Genomic DNA, 19,393 nt, shown 5'->3' with positions numbered 1-19,393 from the left:
TGAATTTCATGAACATATCTTGAATATCTTTCCATATCTGCACAAATATATTTTCTCTAGAGGTACCATAATTTTTTAATCAATATATTGATAGATATTTAGGTTGTTTCTAGACTTTTGCTAGTAAAACAATGCTGCAATGAGCATCCTTGCACATGTTTTCATGCATCTACAAAAGTATGTGTGTGTGTGTATATATATATATACACACACACATTACATGCATTTAAATTACAAGTATATGTAATTTATATTACATATAAGTATGTATATACCAAGTACATTTATGCTTATATATATCCATGTTGATATGGGGATATAACATTTTCGTAATTGGAATTACTTAGTTATAAGCCAGGTGCATTATTTTAGTAATGTTGTAAAAATGTCTCTTAAAAAAGTAGTACCAATGTATACTCCTTTGAACAGTAGATGAGTGTTTGTTTCCCTTGTCTTTGCCAATACAGTGAAAATAGAATTCCTTAACTTTAATGTCATGTTTTCCATTATAAGTTGAGCATTCCTCATGTTTTAAGCTATTTGTATTTCTTTTACTGTGAACTACTTGTGTCCTTTATTTATTTTTATTGGGTTGTTGGTGTCTTGCTTGTTGATGTTATGGTCCCTCTGCAGTACACTTCCCCCTGCCCAGTACAGACTTCACTAAACCTCTCACTGTTTGACACAGTTGACTGATCCATTCTTTCGGAAGCGCTCTTTCCCTTCGATGGAGAATGACAATACACTCTCCATCCTCTCCAGTTGCTCTTTTCCATTCTTTTTTTTTTTAATGGGTGGCTCAGAATCAAAACAATGTGAAAATGCATGCGGTGTAAAGTTTCTCTCTTCTTCTCTCTCACCTTCCACTTGGCCAACTACTTTTATTAGTTACTCATGCATTTTTCTAAAAAGATTTTTAGGCAAATGAAGCGACTACAAATTCATATATCTTCTTTTTCTTTTTTTCTATGCAATTGGTAGCATAATTACATTTTTTTTCTATCTAGCTGTTTTAAAAACTATTATTAATATGTCTTGGGGCAGTTTTCATGTACATACATAGGAGATTCTTCATTATTTTTACAGTTGCATATGCTAGTGACTTCTAAGGGCACACGCTAATAACATTCAGATTTATACATATATATCTCAAGTCCAAATATCTCTTTTGAGTTCTAGACTCATAGATTCAACAACTTATTTGATATCCCCAGTCTAGTATCCAAAAATTACCTTAAATTCAACACATTCAACACAGAACTCAAGGACTCTTCTCCCAGATCTGCACTTTCAGGCTTATCTGATTTGGTAACAGACACCTCTGACGTTCAGTAACACAAGCCAGAAATCTGGTTGTCATCCTTGAAACTTTCTTTTCTCTTCCTCTCAAATTATGCAGCAAGTCCTATTGATTTTCCCTCCCAAATATCTCTTGGCATCATTCACTTTTTCCCATCCTATCACTATCGTGGTCCGAGTTACCATCATCTCCGGCCTGGCGATCATCTCCCATCTGGTCTCTGGCCCTTTGTTCTTGCCTTTCTCCAACACATTCTCCATGCAGTGGGCTGAGCCATCGTTTCAAAATACATACTCTCACCACCAAATTCTTAAAAGTATTTTCATCGATCTTACAATAAACTTCTAAATCTCATCATGGCCTTTAAGAGTCTACCTCAGAAGTTCTCAAACATTTTACTCTTCAGAACCTTTTACACTCTTAAAAATCATTTAGGACCGCAAAGAGTTTTTATTTTTGTGGGTAATATCTATTGATAGTTACTATATTATAAATTAAAACAGAATCATAAAATATTTATTAATTTATTTGAAAATAATAATAACCTCATTACATGTTAATGTAAAATATATATTTGTAGACAATAACTTTATTTCTGAAATGAAAATAATGTAGTGGGAAGAATAGCATTATTTTATATTTTTGCAAATCTCTTTGAATGTTTGGCTTAAGAGAAGACAACCAAATTCTTATAACTGCTTCTACATTCAATCTGTTGAGATATTACACAGCATTCAGCCTGTGGAAAACTGCACCGTATACTTGTGAGAGAATGAGATTTAAGAAGGCAATTAATGAAAATAGTTTTACTTTCTCAGCCCCTGTGAGAAGTTCTGGAAAACCCGCGGAATCCTTGGACCACTCTCTGAGGACCACTGGTCTACCTTGTAATTGCTGCTCCTTCTTATTTCTCCAGCCTTCATAAACCCAGCCTCTCCCTTGCTTTTTGCCCTCCTGCCACTCTAGTCTTTTTGTTTCCTGAAATATATTATTTTTTCCTAGCCTCAGAGCATTTGAACATGTCACCTGGAATTGTCTTTTCTTTTCATCTCTATGACTTGCTCTTACACCCCAACTAAATAACTCCTGCTCAGGTCTTGGATTCAATGTCACTTCTTCATAGAAGATTTCTCTTGATTCCCTTTGCTATATAAGCTCCAAAAACACCTTATTTTTTCCTTCTTATTACTGATTGTAATTATGCATTTACACACATGATTATTTGATTAAGATGTATTTCTCTCAGTAGGTTGTAAATTCCTTGATGGTAAGAACTATATTTCTTTTGTTTACCATTCTAACCCCGCTTTAGCATAATCCTAGGCATATTAAGGGTTGCTCAATAAATGTTTGTTGAGTGAATGCACAAACGAATAAAAGAATGAGTTAATGGCAGAACATCCTACCTTTGACCTTACCTTATTCTATCAATCGTTCTTAGTACATATTGATCAGATATGTAAATAATTTTAAGCTAAGCGATTTAGGAAGTGTCTTAAATGCCCAAATCAGGATATAAGAATGAACACACAAATTATTGAGACTTAACCTCCAGAACTAGGAAGGAGGTCTTTTAGACATAGTTTCTCAATAAATGTGAAATCAAATTTAATTTATTATGTATTTCCTTTGTCTCTTCTTACTGGTTCACTCTCACTGTCCCATGTGTTTTGTATATTACAACAAATACTATGAGGAAACAGGAGTAACCACCAAACTTCTTGCAAAGTTATAGATTAGAAACTGATGTGGGACAGCCAAAGCTGAAATAATACTCGGTTCTTCAAGCTATTAGGTATAAACACATATCTTGAATGATACATGCTCTTGACTCTGTCTTACCTACTTAAAGAACTAAACACATAATTGTGGTTTTCAAAAACTCCTTTGAGTGGAAAAAGTGTGCTGGGAAATTCCTTTCAGCTAAAGAACACATACTTCTTATTACTTATAAGTTGGATGCTTTTTCAGTTGAGTAACAGGCTACTCAGTTCTTTATTTCTAGCCAGTACATTTAGTGACAAGAGGACAGTGCTCCATATTTAATGAAGTCTAGCACCTTACTGAATAACAGCTGGGACCCATGCACAAATAGATAAGCCTTTTCTATCTTCTCTTCTTTTTCAGCAATCTGTAAAACTCCACCGTCTAGTTGAGTCACATAATAGCATCATGGTTTCTGTATGTAGGAGAAAAGGTAAGTTCCATTATTTTAGATTTATGTGTTGTCTATATGGAATCAGAAAATGATCTGAATTTGTATGAGGATACTTCAAAAAGTCTATGGAAAGATTCATGTTATTTTTAATTCTATTTTTCCATGAATTTTTGAAGTACCCTCATATTTCTGATTGCTACCGTCCTCACACATCTGTTCTTGTGCATTTGCTTAAAGGGGTGAAGAACTTGAGATTTCTTCACCTTAAAAAATACTACTTTATTGAGGTAGAATTAATCTATGATAAACTGGACATATTTGTAGAATACAATTTGATAAGTTTTAACGTGTGTATGCACTCATGAAGCCATCACCATCATCAAGATAATGACTGTCTATTACACCCAAAAGTTGCCTTGTGCTTGATTTTAATCCTTCCCTCCACCCATCCCTTATCTCAGGCAATCACTTATTTGCTTTCTGTCACTATAAATTTCCATGTTTAGTATTTTATATAAATGGTATTGTACTGTATGCATTTTTTTGGTCTCATAATATATTTTGGATTAATTTGGGGGGAGGATCAAAGTTCATAATTATTTCAAGATTCATCTACTTTGTTAAATGTATTAATAGTTCATTTCTTTTTATTCCTGAGAGTATCCCATTGTATGGATAACTAGTATGTTCATCCCTTCACCTGTTGATGGATAGCTGGGTTCTAGTTTTTGGCTATTACAAATAATGCTGCCATGAACATTTGGGTACAGGTCTCTGCATGAACATACACTTTCCTGTCTTGTGGAAAAATACCTGGCTGTGGAATGGCCAGCTCATATGATAGATAGTTGCTTAACATTTTAAGAAACTGCAAAACCATTTTTAGAAGTGGTTATGCCATTTTACAGTCCCACCAGCAGAGTATGAGAGTTCCAGTTGCTCCATATTCTTGGTAACACTTGGCATGGTCAATTTCTTTCATTTTAGCCACTTCAATGTCTCATTTTAATTTGCATTTCTCTAATGACTAATGGCATTGAACATCTCTTCAAGTGCTTATTTGCCATTTGTATATCATTTTCAGTGAAGTTCAAATCTTCGTTCAAATCTTTTGTTTGCTATATTGTTTTCTTAGTAAATTTGAGAGTTCTTTCTATATTCTGGAAACAAGTCCTTTATTAGACATTTGATTTGTAAATATTTTCTCTTAGTTTATGTTTTTATTTAAGTCTATCTTTTTATTCTCATCACACCATTTTTCAAAGGACAGATTTTTTTACTTTGGTTAATGTTTAGTTTATCAATTTTTTCTTTTGTGGATCATGCTTTTCATATCATATCTGAGACATCATTGTCTAATCTGAGATCATCAGATAGGTCAAAGTGGCATACTTAGGCTAGCACTGAAACCTGTGTGTACTCTGGCAAAACAGAGTATTCTGGTTCACCAGATAGTCCCAGTTGTATCCATTGTTTTTCTAAAATGCCTCTTTCAAATAATGCCTTGAATCAGCTAATATCATAAAGAAACAATTACATTTGTTAATCAAGATTTTCTACATTGTCTTCTACAGTTTTATAGTTTTCGTTTTTATATTTAGTTTTATATTGTATTTTAAATTTTCTTTTTAAGTTTTTGGGGTTTTTTTTTGCTTGTTTTGAATTGAAGTTCATCTTTTGCAAATAGATATCGAAATGTTCCAATACCACTTTTTGAAAAGGTTATCCTTTCTTCACGAATTGTCTTTACATTTTATCAAAATCAGTCATCTATATATAGGTGAATCTATTTCTGTACTCCCCGTCGTATTCTATTGATCTACTTGTCTGTCTTTATATCAGTGCCATGCAGTGTAGCTTTATAATAAGTCTTGAAATAGGATAATGCTAGTCCTCCAGGTTTGTTCTTTTTTTATTTTGATGATATTGGGCCCTTTGCACTTCCATATAACTTTCAGAATCAACTTGTCAATTTCTTTTAAAAAATGCTGGGATTTTGATCATAGAACAATTTGTGGAAAATTGACATATTAACAAATTTGGATCTTTTCCCCTATGGATATAATACATCTCTCCATCTATTTAGGTCTTCTTTTTTTTCTTCCAGCAGTGTTTTGCAGTTTTCAGTTTATGGGTTTAACACATTCTTTCTCAGGTTTATTCTTCAGTATTTCATATTTTTGGTGCTATTGTAAATGATATTTTTTAATGTAAACATTCAAGTATTCATTTATTAGTAGTTCCCTCATGTGCATGTGCTGATCTGTAGTCTGCCACATACCAAAGGGGAGCCTCTGCAGACCTTTGCAGCTCTCACCCTGGGCAGTTATTGCTCTAGGAGTCTGCTCTGTGAACTCAAGCTTCCACAGTCTCCACAGATTCTCTTCTTTGAGTTCTGAACTCAGGGAGTCCTCTGGAATTTCTCTGGGTTTTCCCTCCCTGCACAGTGGCTGGGAAACTCTCTAAAGAAGTAAGCTGGGCAAATATAGAGCACCTTCACTTGTTGCCTGTCTCTTTTATTGCTTGATGTTCAGGGTCTAAAAACCATCGTTTCATACATCTTGTACGATTTTTGGTTGTTTCAAGTGGAAAGGTAAATCTGGTCCTTTTTATTCCATCTTGGTTGGAAGTGAATTTTCACCTTTTAAAAATATCTTGGTCATTTTCTCGTCCTAAGTTTATGATAAAACACATTGAACATTTATAAATACAGTAGTGGAGAGAATGCTTTTTACTGCTATCATGCCATTTTCATATATGGAGTGGGACTTTTTTTTAAAGAGAAAAATCCCTCCTTAACTATTTTGCATTTCCATCCATTAGAGTTTTTAGTCCTATTTTTGCTCAAATCGTCTTGTTTTTGGCCATTGAGAACGTCTTTAGATTAGGTCCTGAGTTCTTTTCAGATGACTCCAATAGTCATTGAAAGTTTTATTAAACTCATTGGGACAATTCCTGCTCTAAACTTGGACATATCAATTTTTCCAGAGTCCTTAGACATGATACTTAGAGACTTCAATCAAAGTGCTATAATAGGGCCGAGCCCATGGCGCACTCAGGAGAGTGCAGCCCTGGGAGCACGGCACGCTCCCGCCGCGGGTTCGGATCCTATATAGGAAAGGCCGGTGCACTCACCAGCTGAGTGCCGGTCACGAAAAAGACAAAAAAAAAAAAGTTCTATAATAAAAAGTATTGTGCATAAGTCTTTTCATATTTTTGCCAGTTTGTCTTTGTTATAGACTTTGTGGAGTAAAATTGCTAGGTTAAGGAACAAATGCTTACAAACTTTTACTAGATAAATAGTGTCCAATTTCTTTCCATAGAGATTGCACCAGTTTGCATTTGCACCAGAAATGTGTGAGTGCCTGTTTTCTCGCAGCCTTGCCAATAGAGTATGTTGGCAAACTTTTAGATTCTTCTAATGAAATAGGTGAGCGGTGTTTGCTTGTGTATTTTCTCTTACTGTTTTTAGGAAATGATTTAAAACTTACAGAAAAGTTGCAAAAATAGTTCAGATAACTTTTTTCCAGAACTATTTGAGAATACATTGCTGACATGAGGCTCCAAGACTACAGCATATTTCAATGTGTATTTCTTAAAGACAAGGACATTGTCCTACATAAACAGCAGCAAAACCCGGAAGTTAATATTGACACATTACTACCAACTAATGGTCAGACCTCATTCATGTTTTGCCAGTTGTCTCAATAATGTTCCTTGTGGAAAAGGAATCCGGGATCACACAATGCTGTTGTTTGCCATGTCTCTTTAATTTTCTTCAATCATTTCCTGACTTCCATGACCTTGACTCTTCTGACTCTGTTTATTTTGTAGAATGTCCCTCAATTTGGCTTTCTCTGATGTTTCCTAATATTTCAATTCAGGTTATGCATTTTTGGCTGGAATATCTCAGACATGATGCTGTGTTCTCACTGCTTCCTCTCAGATGATACATAATTTAAATTTGTCCTATTACTGGTGATGTTAACTTGAATTACTTAATTAAATGGTGTCTGCTAGGTTTCTCCATTGTAAATTTACTTTTTCCCTTTGCAATTAATAATTACTTTGTTGAGAGATACTTTGAGAGTGTAAATCATCTTCATCAAATTTTCACCCACCAGTTTTATTATCTATTGATGTTTCTTGGCTAAATTAATTATTACTTCAATAGTTCCCAAATGATAATATTCTATTTTTATCTTTCCCTCTACATTCGTTAATTGAAGTTTTGCTGTAAGGGAAAGCTATCTTTTTCCCTCATTTATTTATTCATTTACTTATGTTATTATGGACTCATGAATTCCTACTTTGTTCGATGGTTATCGTTCTTTTTTTTTTTTTTTTCTGTCATTTAATTGTGACCGGCCGCACCGTGCTCAGCCAGTGAGAGCACTGGCCATCCTTATATAGGATCCGAACCCGCGGTGGGAGCACTGCTGCGCTCCCAGCACCGCACTCTCCCAAGTGCGCCACGGGCTTGGCCCTATCGTTATTTACTTTGATGCTTATATTGTTACCGATTTAGGCAGCCAGGGCCCTTTAAGTTGGCTGTGATATCTTTTTGATGTGTCTCCGTCATTCTTTGAGCATTTGCCTATGTAATGGCACAACAAGATGTTCTAGCTTATATCACACTTTTCTTGGCCCAGCCTTGTAATTAGCCATTTTTCTAAAGAACTCTGGTTCTTTTTGCAGGGGCAGAGGGAATGGAACTTAGACACCCAAATTTGGGCACTGGATATGCTCATTATTTCGGGGGTTCCACTGATTCTAGACCCTTTCAGAGGACAGAATTAGAGTATATATGTATAAACGAACATGTTAAATTTGTATATGTTCTTATATCTGTACACATTTACATCTATATTATTTCTCTATCTCTTTACTACCCTTATATCTCCAATTATAAATCAGTACCACAGGATTCACTCTAGTTTTATGTCTTTCTATATTTGTAAGCTGCTTTCTTCAGTGAGAAACTTGGCCCTTTCAATATATCTACTTTTGCATCAGTTCTGCTTGGATGGAACCTATCTTCCATCACTGCTGATGCTTCCACTGCCCCCATCCCCTCCCATATAGACACCTTTTCACCCTGCTTGGACCCCAACCTCCCACAGCAGGCCACTGCCACTGTGGGGGCCCTTCTCTCCCTGCTCAGGCTCTGACACCCTGTACCAGGCCATGTAAACACATTTCTATCCTATTTAGGCTCCAAAACCCCACAGCAGTCTGCCACTCACCCACCCACCCACCCCCCTACATGGATACCTGTCTTGCTCAGCTCCATAACGGCTCTGGGACTGAATAAGGAAGGAAAGAAAGAAAGGCAGTCAGGCAATCAGGAAAGAAGGAAGAAATTAATTTTCTTTTGTCTTATTATGAGTAAGAATATACAGCTATTACGGGGCACAGGTCTGGCTGCCTTCCCACTTTCAAAAGCAAACTAGTCAAAAGTCAAATGTTGGTGAAAAAGGAAGTCAGCTTTTATTCAGGAATACCAGTCGACCTGAGGAGAGATGTTAGGCTCACCCATCTCTCTGGTAAACCTGAAGGAGAACGGCCAGACTAATGACATCTCAAAGACTCCGATTTATTGAGGGGTGTTTAAAGAAGCAGTTGAGATAATGGAGCGTGGGAAATGAAAAGCAGGAGGGAGGGAGAGAGAGGTGAGCTGTGGGAGCTCCGTGCAAGGAGTCAGGTGGAAGGTCTCTCCAAGACTTTGGTTTCTGTTCCCATCTTTGCTATCTCAGGGTCTGGATAGTATATGCTTCCTGGCAAGTCTGCAGCTCTAGGTGGGCTGGAAAATAACTTTACATTCATCTAAAAAATGTCATCTTGCCCCTAACCAAGGTTCAAAATATCAAATAGCCATGGGAAAAGAGGGAACTCAGAGAAATGAATGCCAAGAAAAAAACTGTGTCCTTTTAAAATTTGCCTACAGTCCATGTGGTTTTAGGTACCAACATGGCTTCAGTCCTGCTCACTCCAAGACAGCTTTTCAAATGTTTAGCACGGCACTTGAATTCGTGTGTGTGTATGTGTGTGAACTATTAATATGCAGCAATTTTACTGTACAGTTATTTGCGATACATTTCTTTTTAAGGAACTCTTTATATATTAGGAATATTGATCTTTTGTCTGTAATGTAAGTTTCAAATATGTTTTCTGTTTGTCATCAGTTCTTTTTTTTTTCTTATTTATTTTTGTGCCACACAAAGTTTTCTATTTTACGTTGTTTATTTTACACAGTTTAATGTAAATGTAATCTTTTTTTGTTCCAGATTTTAAATCAATAATGAGGAAATTCTCCTTTTTTTTGTAAATGCCCTGGTTGCTTTTTCATTGATTTCCAACTTAGATAGAGGTTGGACTGTGTTTTTGTGGAAAAATAACCTGACTCAACTCTGTCTTCCCACTCTGTCAGCTGGAATTCAAGAGCTGGAATCACGCTTCCTGGTGCCTGGAGATTTATTAATTTTGATGGGGAACAAAGTGCAAATGCCATGTGATGCCATTTTGATTGATGGCAGCTGTGTGGTAGACGAAGGCATGCTGACAGGTATGCTCCTATCTCCACAGCCTACAGCCTCTGTGGGTTGTCCCAGGCTCCTCCTCTACCTGAATGACAATGGCTTGCTTCAAAGTAGGGAGCTGCTGTGGGACCTTTCTGTTTACACAAATCTTACTTAGTCTTGCTGTGAATGGATCCGGCCATTCAAATTAAAGATGCTTTCTATGTGCTGTTTGATATAATCATAACTTTTTGGGTGTTTAGCATTTCCTTATTGAGTGAAGGATTATTGCAACCCTTTCATTTTACCTTAAGATTGCAGAGATCATTTGATCCTTCAGAATTGTCTGTGACTTTTATTTAGTATTTTCATGTAAACTATGTCTTCAGATAAACTTGGAGGGTTTGAAAACCATCAATGACATCCTGAAACCCACAGGATAGACCAAGCTCTTTCTGGCTTGGCTTGAAACTCTTAAAAAGTTCAAGGTGCAGCCTTTGGCAGATCTGCTATCTCCAAAATACATACCGGGTAACTATATTTCATTTTTAAATAGCATGCTGGAGCTGAGAGGGACCTTAGAAGCCATCTCACTTCACAGATGTGGCAACTGAAGTCCAGAGAGGAGAAGGGACTTGCTCAAGGTTACATTGCTGTCATCTGTCACTTGCAAAGCATAATGATGAGATGTTGTGCAATCATTTTTGTGAGATAAAGAAGACTCATAAAGTCTTTTTCAGAGATGAAGCAGGGGGCTATGAGTACGCATGGACACATTGCGGTTCAGATTGAAGTTCAAATCAAATCCGTTTCTCCCAGGCAAATCAGAAAGGCATGAAATGGAGACAAAATGCTCATCTTCATCCTATACGAACTTACAAAAAAAATGTGCAGCAAGTCACGGCAGGTCACGGCAGGCAGGTCATGGCAGGTCATGGCAAGTCAGGTTTCTTTCCCTCAAGAATCCATATATTCACAAAAATCCCTTAATACTGGGATTTTGCAACACCAACTACCACTTTCCTAAGGAAAGTAGCCCTAGTATCCTGGACTGTTCACTCTGACTTTGTACTGTCCATTCTGCAGTAGAAAGACCAGTGGAGGCTTTGCAATCTCGTTCCTCAGAACAGGCCATAGGTACTTTCACAACTTCATTCATTGCCTGTATTAGCACTTCGACCTGCTGCAAGATGCCCCTCTTGCTGCACTGGCAAAAGTCACCTACGTTTCAATTGCCAAATCCAATGGCTTCTTTAAATTCCTCTTCTTATTGACCTCTCTGCTGTATTTGACTATTCTGGCCAGCTCTCCTTCTGAATACTCCCTTCTCCCAACTTTCTAAGACAACGCCTCGCTCCAAATTCTTCTACCCCTGACCAGCATGTTCGGTTTTTTTTCTGCTGCTCCTCTTCCTCCATCTCCTTGACTGTTGGTCTGCTCAGGGCTATGTCCTTGTCCTTTCCTCTTCTTACCCTACACTTGGTCCCTAAGTAATCTTGCCTTTTTTTGTGGCTTTAACTATTGTGTATCAGCTGATACGCTCTGGCTAAATATCTAGTCAAGGCCTCTCATCTGGGCTCCAGATCCAAATAAATATCTATCTGCCTATAAGGCTTCTTGACATTGTCATTCTACAAGGCAGCTCTGACTCATGGTTACCAAACGATGATTCTTTCTTCCTGCAAGCCCTGTGTTGCTGAATAATGTCACTTTCTTCTCATCCCCCCAAGTCGGGAACCAGGAAGCCATTTTAAATTCCTCTGTCCCTGTGACCTGCCACTACAAAAATTTCCTCAAGTGTTGTAGCTTCTTACTTCCTTGTTTCTTGAATCCAGCACTTCATTTCTATTCCTACTGCCAGCTGCTATAGATCAGACCTCATCCCCTTCAGCTGGGACTCTTGTGATCATTTCCCAACTGGATGTCCAGCCTCCAACCTTACCATACTTCAATTTATTCCCTGTACTGTGGACAGAATGCTCTCTCTTAGATAAAAATGTGGGAGTACTCTCCTGATTAAAGAGTTAAACCCCCCGCATCCCTCTTCCATCACCAGTGCCTATAGAAAAGTGTTTAAAGACTTAAACTGTTGCACTCAGGGCTCTCCATGCTTTGGCTCCTACATAGTGCTTTCTCTTGTCCCTTTAATCCCCACACCCCATGTGCTAGATCAGACAGCTTGCTATTCCCTAAGTGGTTATTTTTAGCCTATTTTAGCCTCCATGTCTGGTTTGCAATATTCATAATATTTATAATACAGCATTATACTTATTTGCTTACATTCTATCTCGCTCTCTAAGCTATAGACCCCTTAAAAACAAGAACTATGTTTAATCTTGTATCCCCAATAACTAGGGTTGTTTCAATACATGGTAGTCTCAGCAAAGTCTTTTGTATGGTGAGTGAGCACAGGCATGGTTTAAATGAATGAAGGCATCCCACCTCACAAAATAAGATGTTTATTTTCTATAGGAGAAAGTATTCCAGTCACTAAAACTCCACTACCCAAGCTGGATAGCTCTGTGCCCTGGAAAACACAGAGAGAAGCGGATTACAAACGGCACGTCCTCTTCTGTGGGACGGAGGTTATCCAGGCCAAGGCGGCTTGTTCTGGGGCCGTGAGAGCAGTGGTTCTGCAGACGGGTGCGCATCCTCTCCTTTGTGTTGTTATTTTTAGTGAAATATTTCCGCTCAGTTTGTGTAGTGCCTTAAATTTATTAGGTAAAGAAAAGTCTTTAGATAACAAACCAAATATATGTAAATCTATATATTTTAAATGCCATTTGAACTATATAGCACATGCCATTCAGTAAAGATAATGATACTCATAACAATTATTACTAGTTATGGGCTTTGCAGTTTATAAACTATTTCTACATATTAAACCAGCAGAATAAAGATGCCTACTGTTACAGGAATAGACTGAGGCCACACAATTCATGTGAACTTTTAAAAATGACACAGCCAGTAACTGACAGAGCTGGACTTAGAACTTGGGTCTTCTAACCCCACATTCTGAGTTTTTACTAGGCAGGTCTAGAAACTGAAAACTTAACGCTGAAAAGGATTAGAAAAGTGACTCTATCGGTATTTACCAGGCTATTTAATCTTAATTCAAGTGATATGTGTGAATGTATGCCCATGTGGGCACATGTACTCATGAGTCATTTCCTTATAATAAAATTATATTTTGAAAAGCTGTGCTCTGTCCCCAGTATGGTGGTTTCTTATCTCTCAGATGCATTAAAATTGGGAATGACGGAAGGAAAGCCAGAGAGAGTTCTAGGCTCTGAAATAAGAAAGATATTTTTTATCTTAGCATTTAACATATTTTCTCAATTATCCTTTAATTTCCTTTGGGTTTAACACTGTTTAAATATCTTTTGAGAAAAACAAAGGTAAATTTGGGGTTTAGAAGAGCACTAGCAGTAGGATTTGTCACTCTGAGAGCGTGGGATATATGTTCACTGTTTCAGGATTCAGCACTGCAAAGGGGGACCTTGTGAGATCCATTCTCTATCCCAAGCCAATGAATTTTAAGCTCTACAGGGATGCCATCAGGTTTCTACTGTGCCTTGTGGGGACAGCCACCACTGGGATGATCTATACTCTGTGTGTCTATGTGCTCAGTGGGGTAAGCTGCCTTTGTTCTTTTATAACATGCACGCATACACTCATCTGTATATATTTTATACTCCACATGTTGACCTTAATCTAGCGCATGGTTTAAAGACCTGGGAAACAAAGCCAAACACTGAAACCTGCTTATAGATGCCCAGTTCCCCAATATAAGCAATTGATCACTGAATTCCCTAGTAACAATAAGATCTCATAGGACAGTGGGATAAAGCAATTTGTTTATTGAGATACCATGCCTCTATTCTTGCACACTTTTACACACATCATTTTTTTTTTTTCATTTTCAATCTGAAAATATATTTATTTTAGAAATTTTTAAAAAATCAGATACCCAGTGTTGGTGAGGTCATGGAAAACTGGTACATTGTTCTCTGCTGCAAGCAGTAGGAATTGTAACGAGCCTTTTCATTGCACTTTGGCAAAAGATACTGAGAGCCATAAACATGGTCAGACCCTTTAACACACTGATTTCATTTTTAGAAATTTGACCTAAAAAAGTAAACAAAAAAGAAGAAAAAAGACATATGCACAGAGCTATTCATTACCGATTTATCTGGAATAGCTAAAGAATGACTGTCTTCCAGGAACCTCCCGAGGAGATGGTAAAGAAAGCCCTTGATGTCATCACAATTGCAGTTCCCCCTGCTCTGCCTGCAGCTCTGACCACGGGCATTATCTATGCCCAGAGGAGGCTGAAGAAGAAAGGCATCTTCTGCATTAGCCCCCAGAGGATCAACGTGTGTGGACAATTAAACCTTGTCTGCTTTGACAAGGTATGTGTGTTTCATCCTCACTTTATTGCCATTTTTTATCATCACTGTGGTCACGTATAGGTGCTTTTACTCTCTTGGGAGGCAGGAAATGTAGGATATGGGAATCTGACTACATTCCATCTCTGGTTGGGTGTGTCATCTGAGAAAGGTACATCTCTTGAGATCTCAGATTCTGGGATTTAGAGAAGGGAAAATTGGTACTAAATAGATGAATCTTTTAGGGTCCTTTCAGCTGCAATATTCTATGAGAAGCAATGAATTAAAATAGCATCCTGTTCCTGCACAGTCAAAACCCTCATACAAAGAACAAAATTTAAGCTCTTTACTATGGTTATTGCTATATTGCTAATGCTAGTAATATTACCTGATTGTATAGTCAGTGCTCAATAAATATTTATCAAGTTAATGAATGAATTTAAAAGGAAGACTATATTAAACTGTGTCTTACCATGAGAATTGATTACAATAAAGCCCCATATCAAACCCTTACTGTATTTTTTCCAGCTGTAGTTTATTGCTTAAAATTACCCTTAATCATATGCCAGTTATTTCCAGCCGGCCTCTGATCTTGCCTTCTCATGAATGTATGTTTTTTCAGTCTGTGCACATGTATGCTGGGGTGGAGGTAAGAGTTGTGAGAGGATAAGATGACAGTGAAGGGCATGTGGGCAGGTGAGCATAGGCAAAGGCATGGAGAGCAGGACATTAGTAACAGGAGAAGATGTCTGGACCTCGAATGTCTGGCTAATACATTTTTATATATACTTTAAGCAGCAGGGAGCCATTATAGGCTTTGTTTTTGTTGTTGCCACCTTTTTAAAATTTATTTTTATATTGTGGTATAGTATAGATAACATAAAATTTACTGTTTTAACCATTTTTAAGTGTACAGTTCACTGGCATTCAGAACGTTCTCACTGTTCTGCAACTATCACCAACATCAATCTTTAGAACTTTTTCTCTCTTCCCAAATTGAAACTCTGTACCCATTATACAATATGTTGAAGGTTGTGATAGAGAATTAATGGGATCAGAACTGTATTTTATAATTACTGGAGTATCAGAAAGATCTACCAAGAATAGCAGGTTAACATAGATCTTGCCACCACATTATTTCAACATTATTTTGTGATTTAACTAGCACCATGAGGAAAGACGTTCTATTTATGAGATTATGTCCCTGGACTTGGAAAAAGAAACAGGGGTGGGAGAGATGTGAATCTGAATAAAGAATGAGTAATAATTGTAATTATTATTATTGGCTCTTACTGTATGCTAGATATTATGTTAAGCACTTTATACTATCTCATTTAATGTTCACAACAACTGTGTGAGACTATGACCATGTTACAGACGAAGGTTCTGATGTTTAGAGGTATTAAGCAATTTGCCCAGGTTACACAGCAGGCATTTGAACCCAGTCTGAGCTCTTAACCATAATCCCACATGGAGAGAAATACCAAAAACACCCTTTTACCAAAGGTATCAAATGGCAAACCATTTCTTTAGAGTCTTTCCACAAACAGTGCCCTGTAGGTAAACATTTTACTCCATTACTTATTTCTGATGACATATTTCTGCTTCTACTATAGAAACTGGGTTTCACCCATTTCGTAGCTCTTATAGGCTTACCAAGGACTTTCTCATCCATTCAATCTACCCTTAATACTCAAAACAATGTTCTGAAGTGTTTAAGGGAGATGCCATTTTCTTCTTCTTACCACGGAGGACACTAATGTTCAAAGAGATTAAGTGCCACTTTGTCATACAACTAGTCTGAACTCATCACAGCTTCTGCCCAGGACTCCAGAGATCCACCTTATTGTGACCCTCTTTGAAGTGCTGATCTTGATAGTATGATTGTGATGTATATTTTACTACTAAAACATACCATACTTGTCTTCACTATGGGGTCTTCACTACGGGGCCACCAGGTCTTCAGTGTATGCCGAGTGTTTGTTTCTGTTTAGACAGGCACCTTAACGAAAGATGGCTTGGATCTCTGGGGACTCGTGCCCTGTGATAAGAATGGGTGAGTACCTTGAACTCAATGCATTGTAGTTTTGCTTTTTTCCAGAATTCCAAGTTTTCTCTTGAAACTACTAATGGAGACATTTGGGTTCTGGCTTTGGTGAACATTGATTACTAAAGAATCTTCATTTAATTTCTCCTCTTGAATGCTTCCAAGTCTCACTAAAACATGCGTACTTTCCCCACCCCATCCCTAGCTCCATGCCACTCACAAACCCAGGAGATGAAGGGGAAGTTTTGACACTGCATTCAAATTCTTGCTAAAATATAATTTGCTTTCAGCATATTCATCAGGGGCTTGATATAGGCCCAGTATAAATAATTTGGAAAGCACCAAGGCACTGTCCTTCAAGGAGGTGGCATTCCTTGTACACCGCACTGAGTGTTGTACCTGAATACTCATTTTCCTTGGTATTCTGATTCTGGGAACTCCACCTTCTGGCTGCCAGAAACTCCTCTTTTCTGCAAGAAAAGGCTCCCTTTTGGCAGTTTTTGGCGTGGTGTGGTACAGATTTGCCTGTCCCGTGGCCCTCTTGTGGTCATGTCTGAGTTTGCTTCTCTGCCTGCTTTTTCTCCTCACTCTGACCTTTAGTGTGAACAGAACACAAAACATGATGCATTTGACATCTATGTTTTGTTTGAAAATGAAAGCATATCTCTCTAATGCTTGCAATCTAAATCACAAAGCATTTTATACATAAAAGGTACATTGTGGTTCTTTTGTGTTATGCAGACGATGTACAAATTATCCATAAAATATTTTTAATTACACATGGTTAATATACAGTGACATTAAAATACTATTTATAAGCAAGTCTATTTCCTGGGTTAAAAAATAATCCTGATGTATCTAACCACTTTAGTCTACAGAAGAAGCCTCTTACAAATCTTAAACTTTGTAAAGTTCATTTTTTTTATAAGATATACTTGTATATACAAGAGTACCTCAAAAAGTTCATGGAAACGTTTGTATTATCTTTTAATTCTATGTTTCCACAAACATTTTGAAGTACTCTCATATACCTTGTCTCCTTGTTCATTAATGTTTTTCTGTTTCAGCTTCTACAAAAAATGTTTGCATTTATTCAAACATGTGGACATCTTGAGAGCAATCTTTTTAAAATTTATATTTGTGTTTCTGATGTTATAGTACTGTACCAGGCACATATAATAGGTGCACAGTGAATGTTTGTTCATCTAAAATGATCTAAATATGTTCTGTCTTTTGAATGTTTTACTTATTGAATTGACATATTATTTATAAAACTTTGTAAACTATTTCTAAAAATGACTCATTACAGGCTATTAAATATCTTCTTAGTAGAGGTGAGCTCATTTCTGATAATTCCTGTCTGTTCCAAAAAGAGCCTGACTAATACGCCAGATACTTTAAGAACCATGAAAGGTTAACAGGGCTTGATAAATCATAACAGAAAGCTCTGTGCATGTGTTGTGATTAACTAGAGTATGGCCCAATCCTCTCGAACTCAGAGTTACATACTCAGAATTACAGACTGATGATAGTGTAAGTGTCATAAAAATGAGTTTTTTCTCATCTGTGTTTTTCTTTTCTGTGTGAGCTTAAGCTTCTGTGTTAACCTTACTGCTGGTGATCTCTTCCTTTCAGATGTTTACTAAAATACCATGGGGCATGTTGTAAACCACTAATAATAACTCTTTTGACACATAATAATGGACATAACCAACAGGATCAATAATAAACCAAGAGGTTTTTAAATTCTTAGTGTGACAAAAGGACGCTTGAATGAAAAAGCCAGGAAGAAATATGGCTGAATTATGAGTTAACAGTCTGGTATGGATGCTTTCAAAAACAAAAGGCCAGAGCAACCTAAGGCTGTATTTAAAGAAATGTAGTGTCCATAGCATGAGAAATAAGTCTGATCCCGGAGATCACTTTTTAAGACAAACTATGAGAAAAGCTTTTCCAAGAAAGAGTAACTAGGCAGGTGAGAGATCTGATAAAACTGTGTATTGGAGGAACAGCTAGCGGCTCCTCTGTAACCCCAGTAGAAGGTAGGATAAAGGGGAGTATGGCCGAGCTGATCCACAGATCTGCATGAAGTGGACACATGGAGGAGGGAGAGCAAGTAGATTCTGACTGGCTCCAAGAAGCAGATATCGCCTCTATGTAGGAAGAACCTTCTGCCATTCAAAGGTCCTCCAAACAGGATGGGCTGCTTGGTAAACCAACTACTATGCTACACAATTAAGAAGGGGCTGACCAACGAGGTTGTAGAGGACATTCCTCTGGTGGGGCTGAGACTGAACTCAATGACTTCCACTCTGGATTAGTGAAAGAATCCTGCATATGACATTTGAGTTGCATTTCAATAGATTTTAGATGAGGCCACTTTCTATAAGAAACTTTGGGGATAATGGCTGCAATATGGACACTAGATACCAGGGTAGAAGAGGGAGATGTCCTTTTCAAAAATGTTCTGGTGTTCATTTCTTCACCATTATGGTCTTGCAGCTTTCCAGTAACAAACTCACTCATTCATTCACTCATACATTTGTTGACCATCTACTGTGGGAGAAAGATATGGAAGACACAACCCTTCCCTGAAGGATTATTTGAGGGAGATACACATATACACAAATAACTATAGTATGAGCTAGTCTGTTCTGTCTCACAGTGTTGGAAAAGGAGTGGTCTCGTAGTTGAGGTGAGAGGGGGGGAGCTTAGACTTAAGGGTGATATTTCTAGTTCTTTTCATATCTCTCAAATTAAATCTGTCAGAGAAGGGATGAGGAAAAGAGAGAAAAAGGGGCTTGAAGAAACTCAGAGACCTTTCTCGTAATCATTGAACTTACCTAAGGATGATGGCTGAATGAAGCACTGTTAATGTGGAGGGATGGGAGATTGGGTATGTAATGCAACAAAGCATATTAAATTATTATTTCAAAAGATGTTCACCTCCAAGATGCCCCATTTTGGCATGAGCAGATAGGG

At 37.4% G+C, this 19,393-nt stretch overlaps 1 protein-coding gene across 1 annotated transcript in view; it reads left to right on the top strand.

Moving 5' to 3' along the window:
* The window catches only part of ATP13A4 (ATPase 13A4), a 167,286-nt gene that overhangs the window by 98,242 nt on the left and 49,651 nt on the right, over positions 1–19,393 (top strand). The window contains exons 9-14 of the mRNA XM_063107150.1: positions 3,428–3,497; positions 9,889–10,023; positions 12,449–12,619; positions 13,453–13,610; positions 14,200–14,388; positions 16,359–16,420. Coding sequence (XP_062963220.1) covers positions 3,428–3,497; positions 9,889–10,023; positions 12,449–12,619; positions 13,453–13,610; positions 14,200–14,388; positions 16,359–16,420 — 785 coding nt within the window. The remainder of the gene's footprint in view (positions 1–3,427; positions 3,498–9,888; positions 10,024–12,448; positions 12,620–13,452; positions 13,611–14,199; positions 14,389–16,358; positions 16,421–19,393) is intronic.

This window comes from Cynocephalus volans, chromosome 1, assembly GCF_027409185.1.
Source record: "Cynocephalus volans isolate mCynVol1 chromosome 1, mCynVol1.pri, whole genome shotgun sequence".
In the NCBI taxonomy this organism is placed as follows: Eukaryota; Metazoa; Chordata; class Mammalia; order Dermoptera; family Cynocephalidae; genus Cynocephalus; species Cynocephalus volans.
Note: the sequence above shows the minus strand (reverse complement) of the source record. Positions and strands in the feature narration are given on the sequence as shown.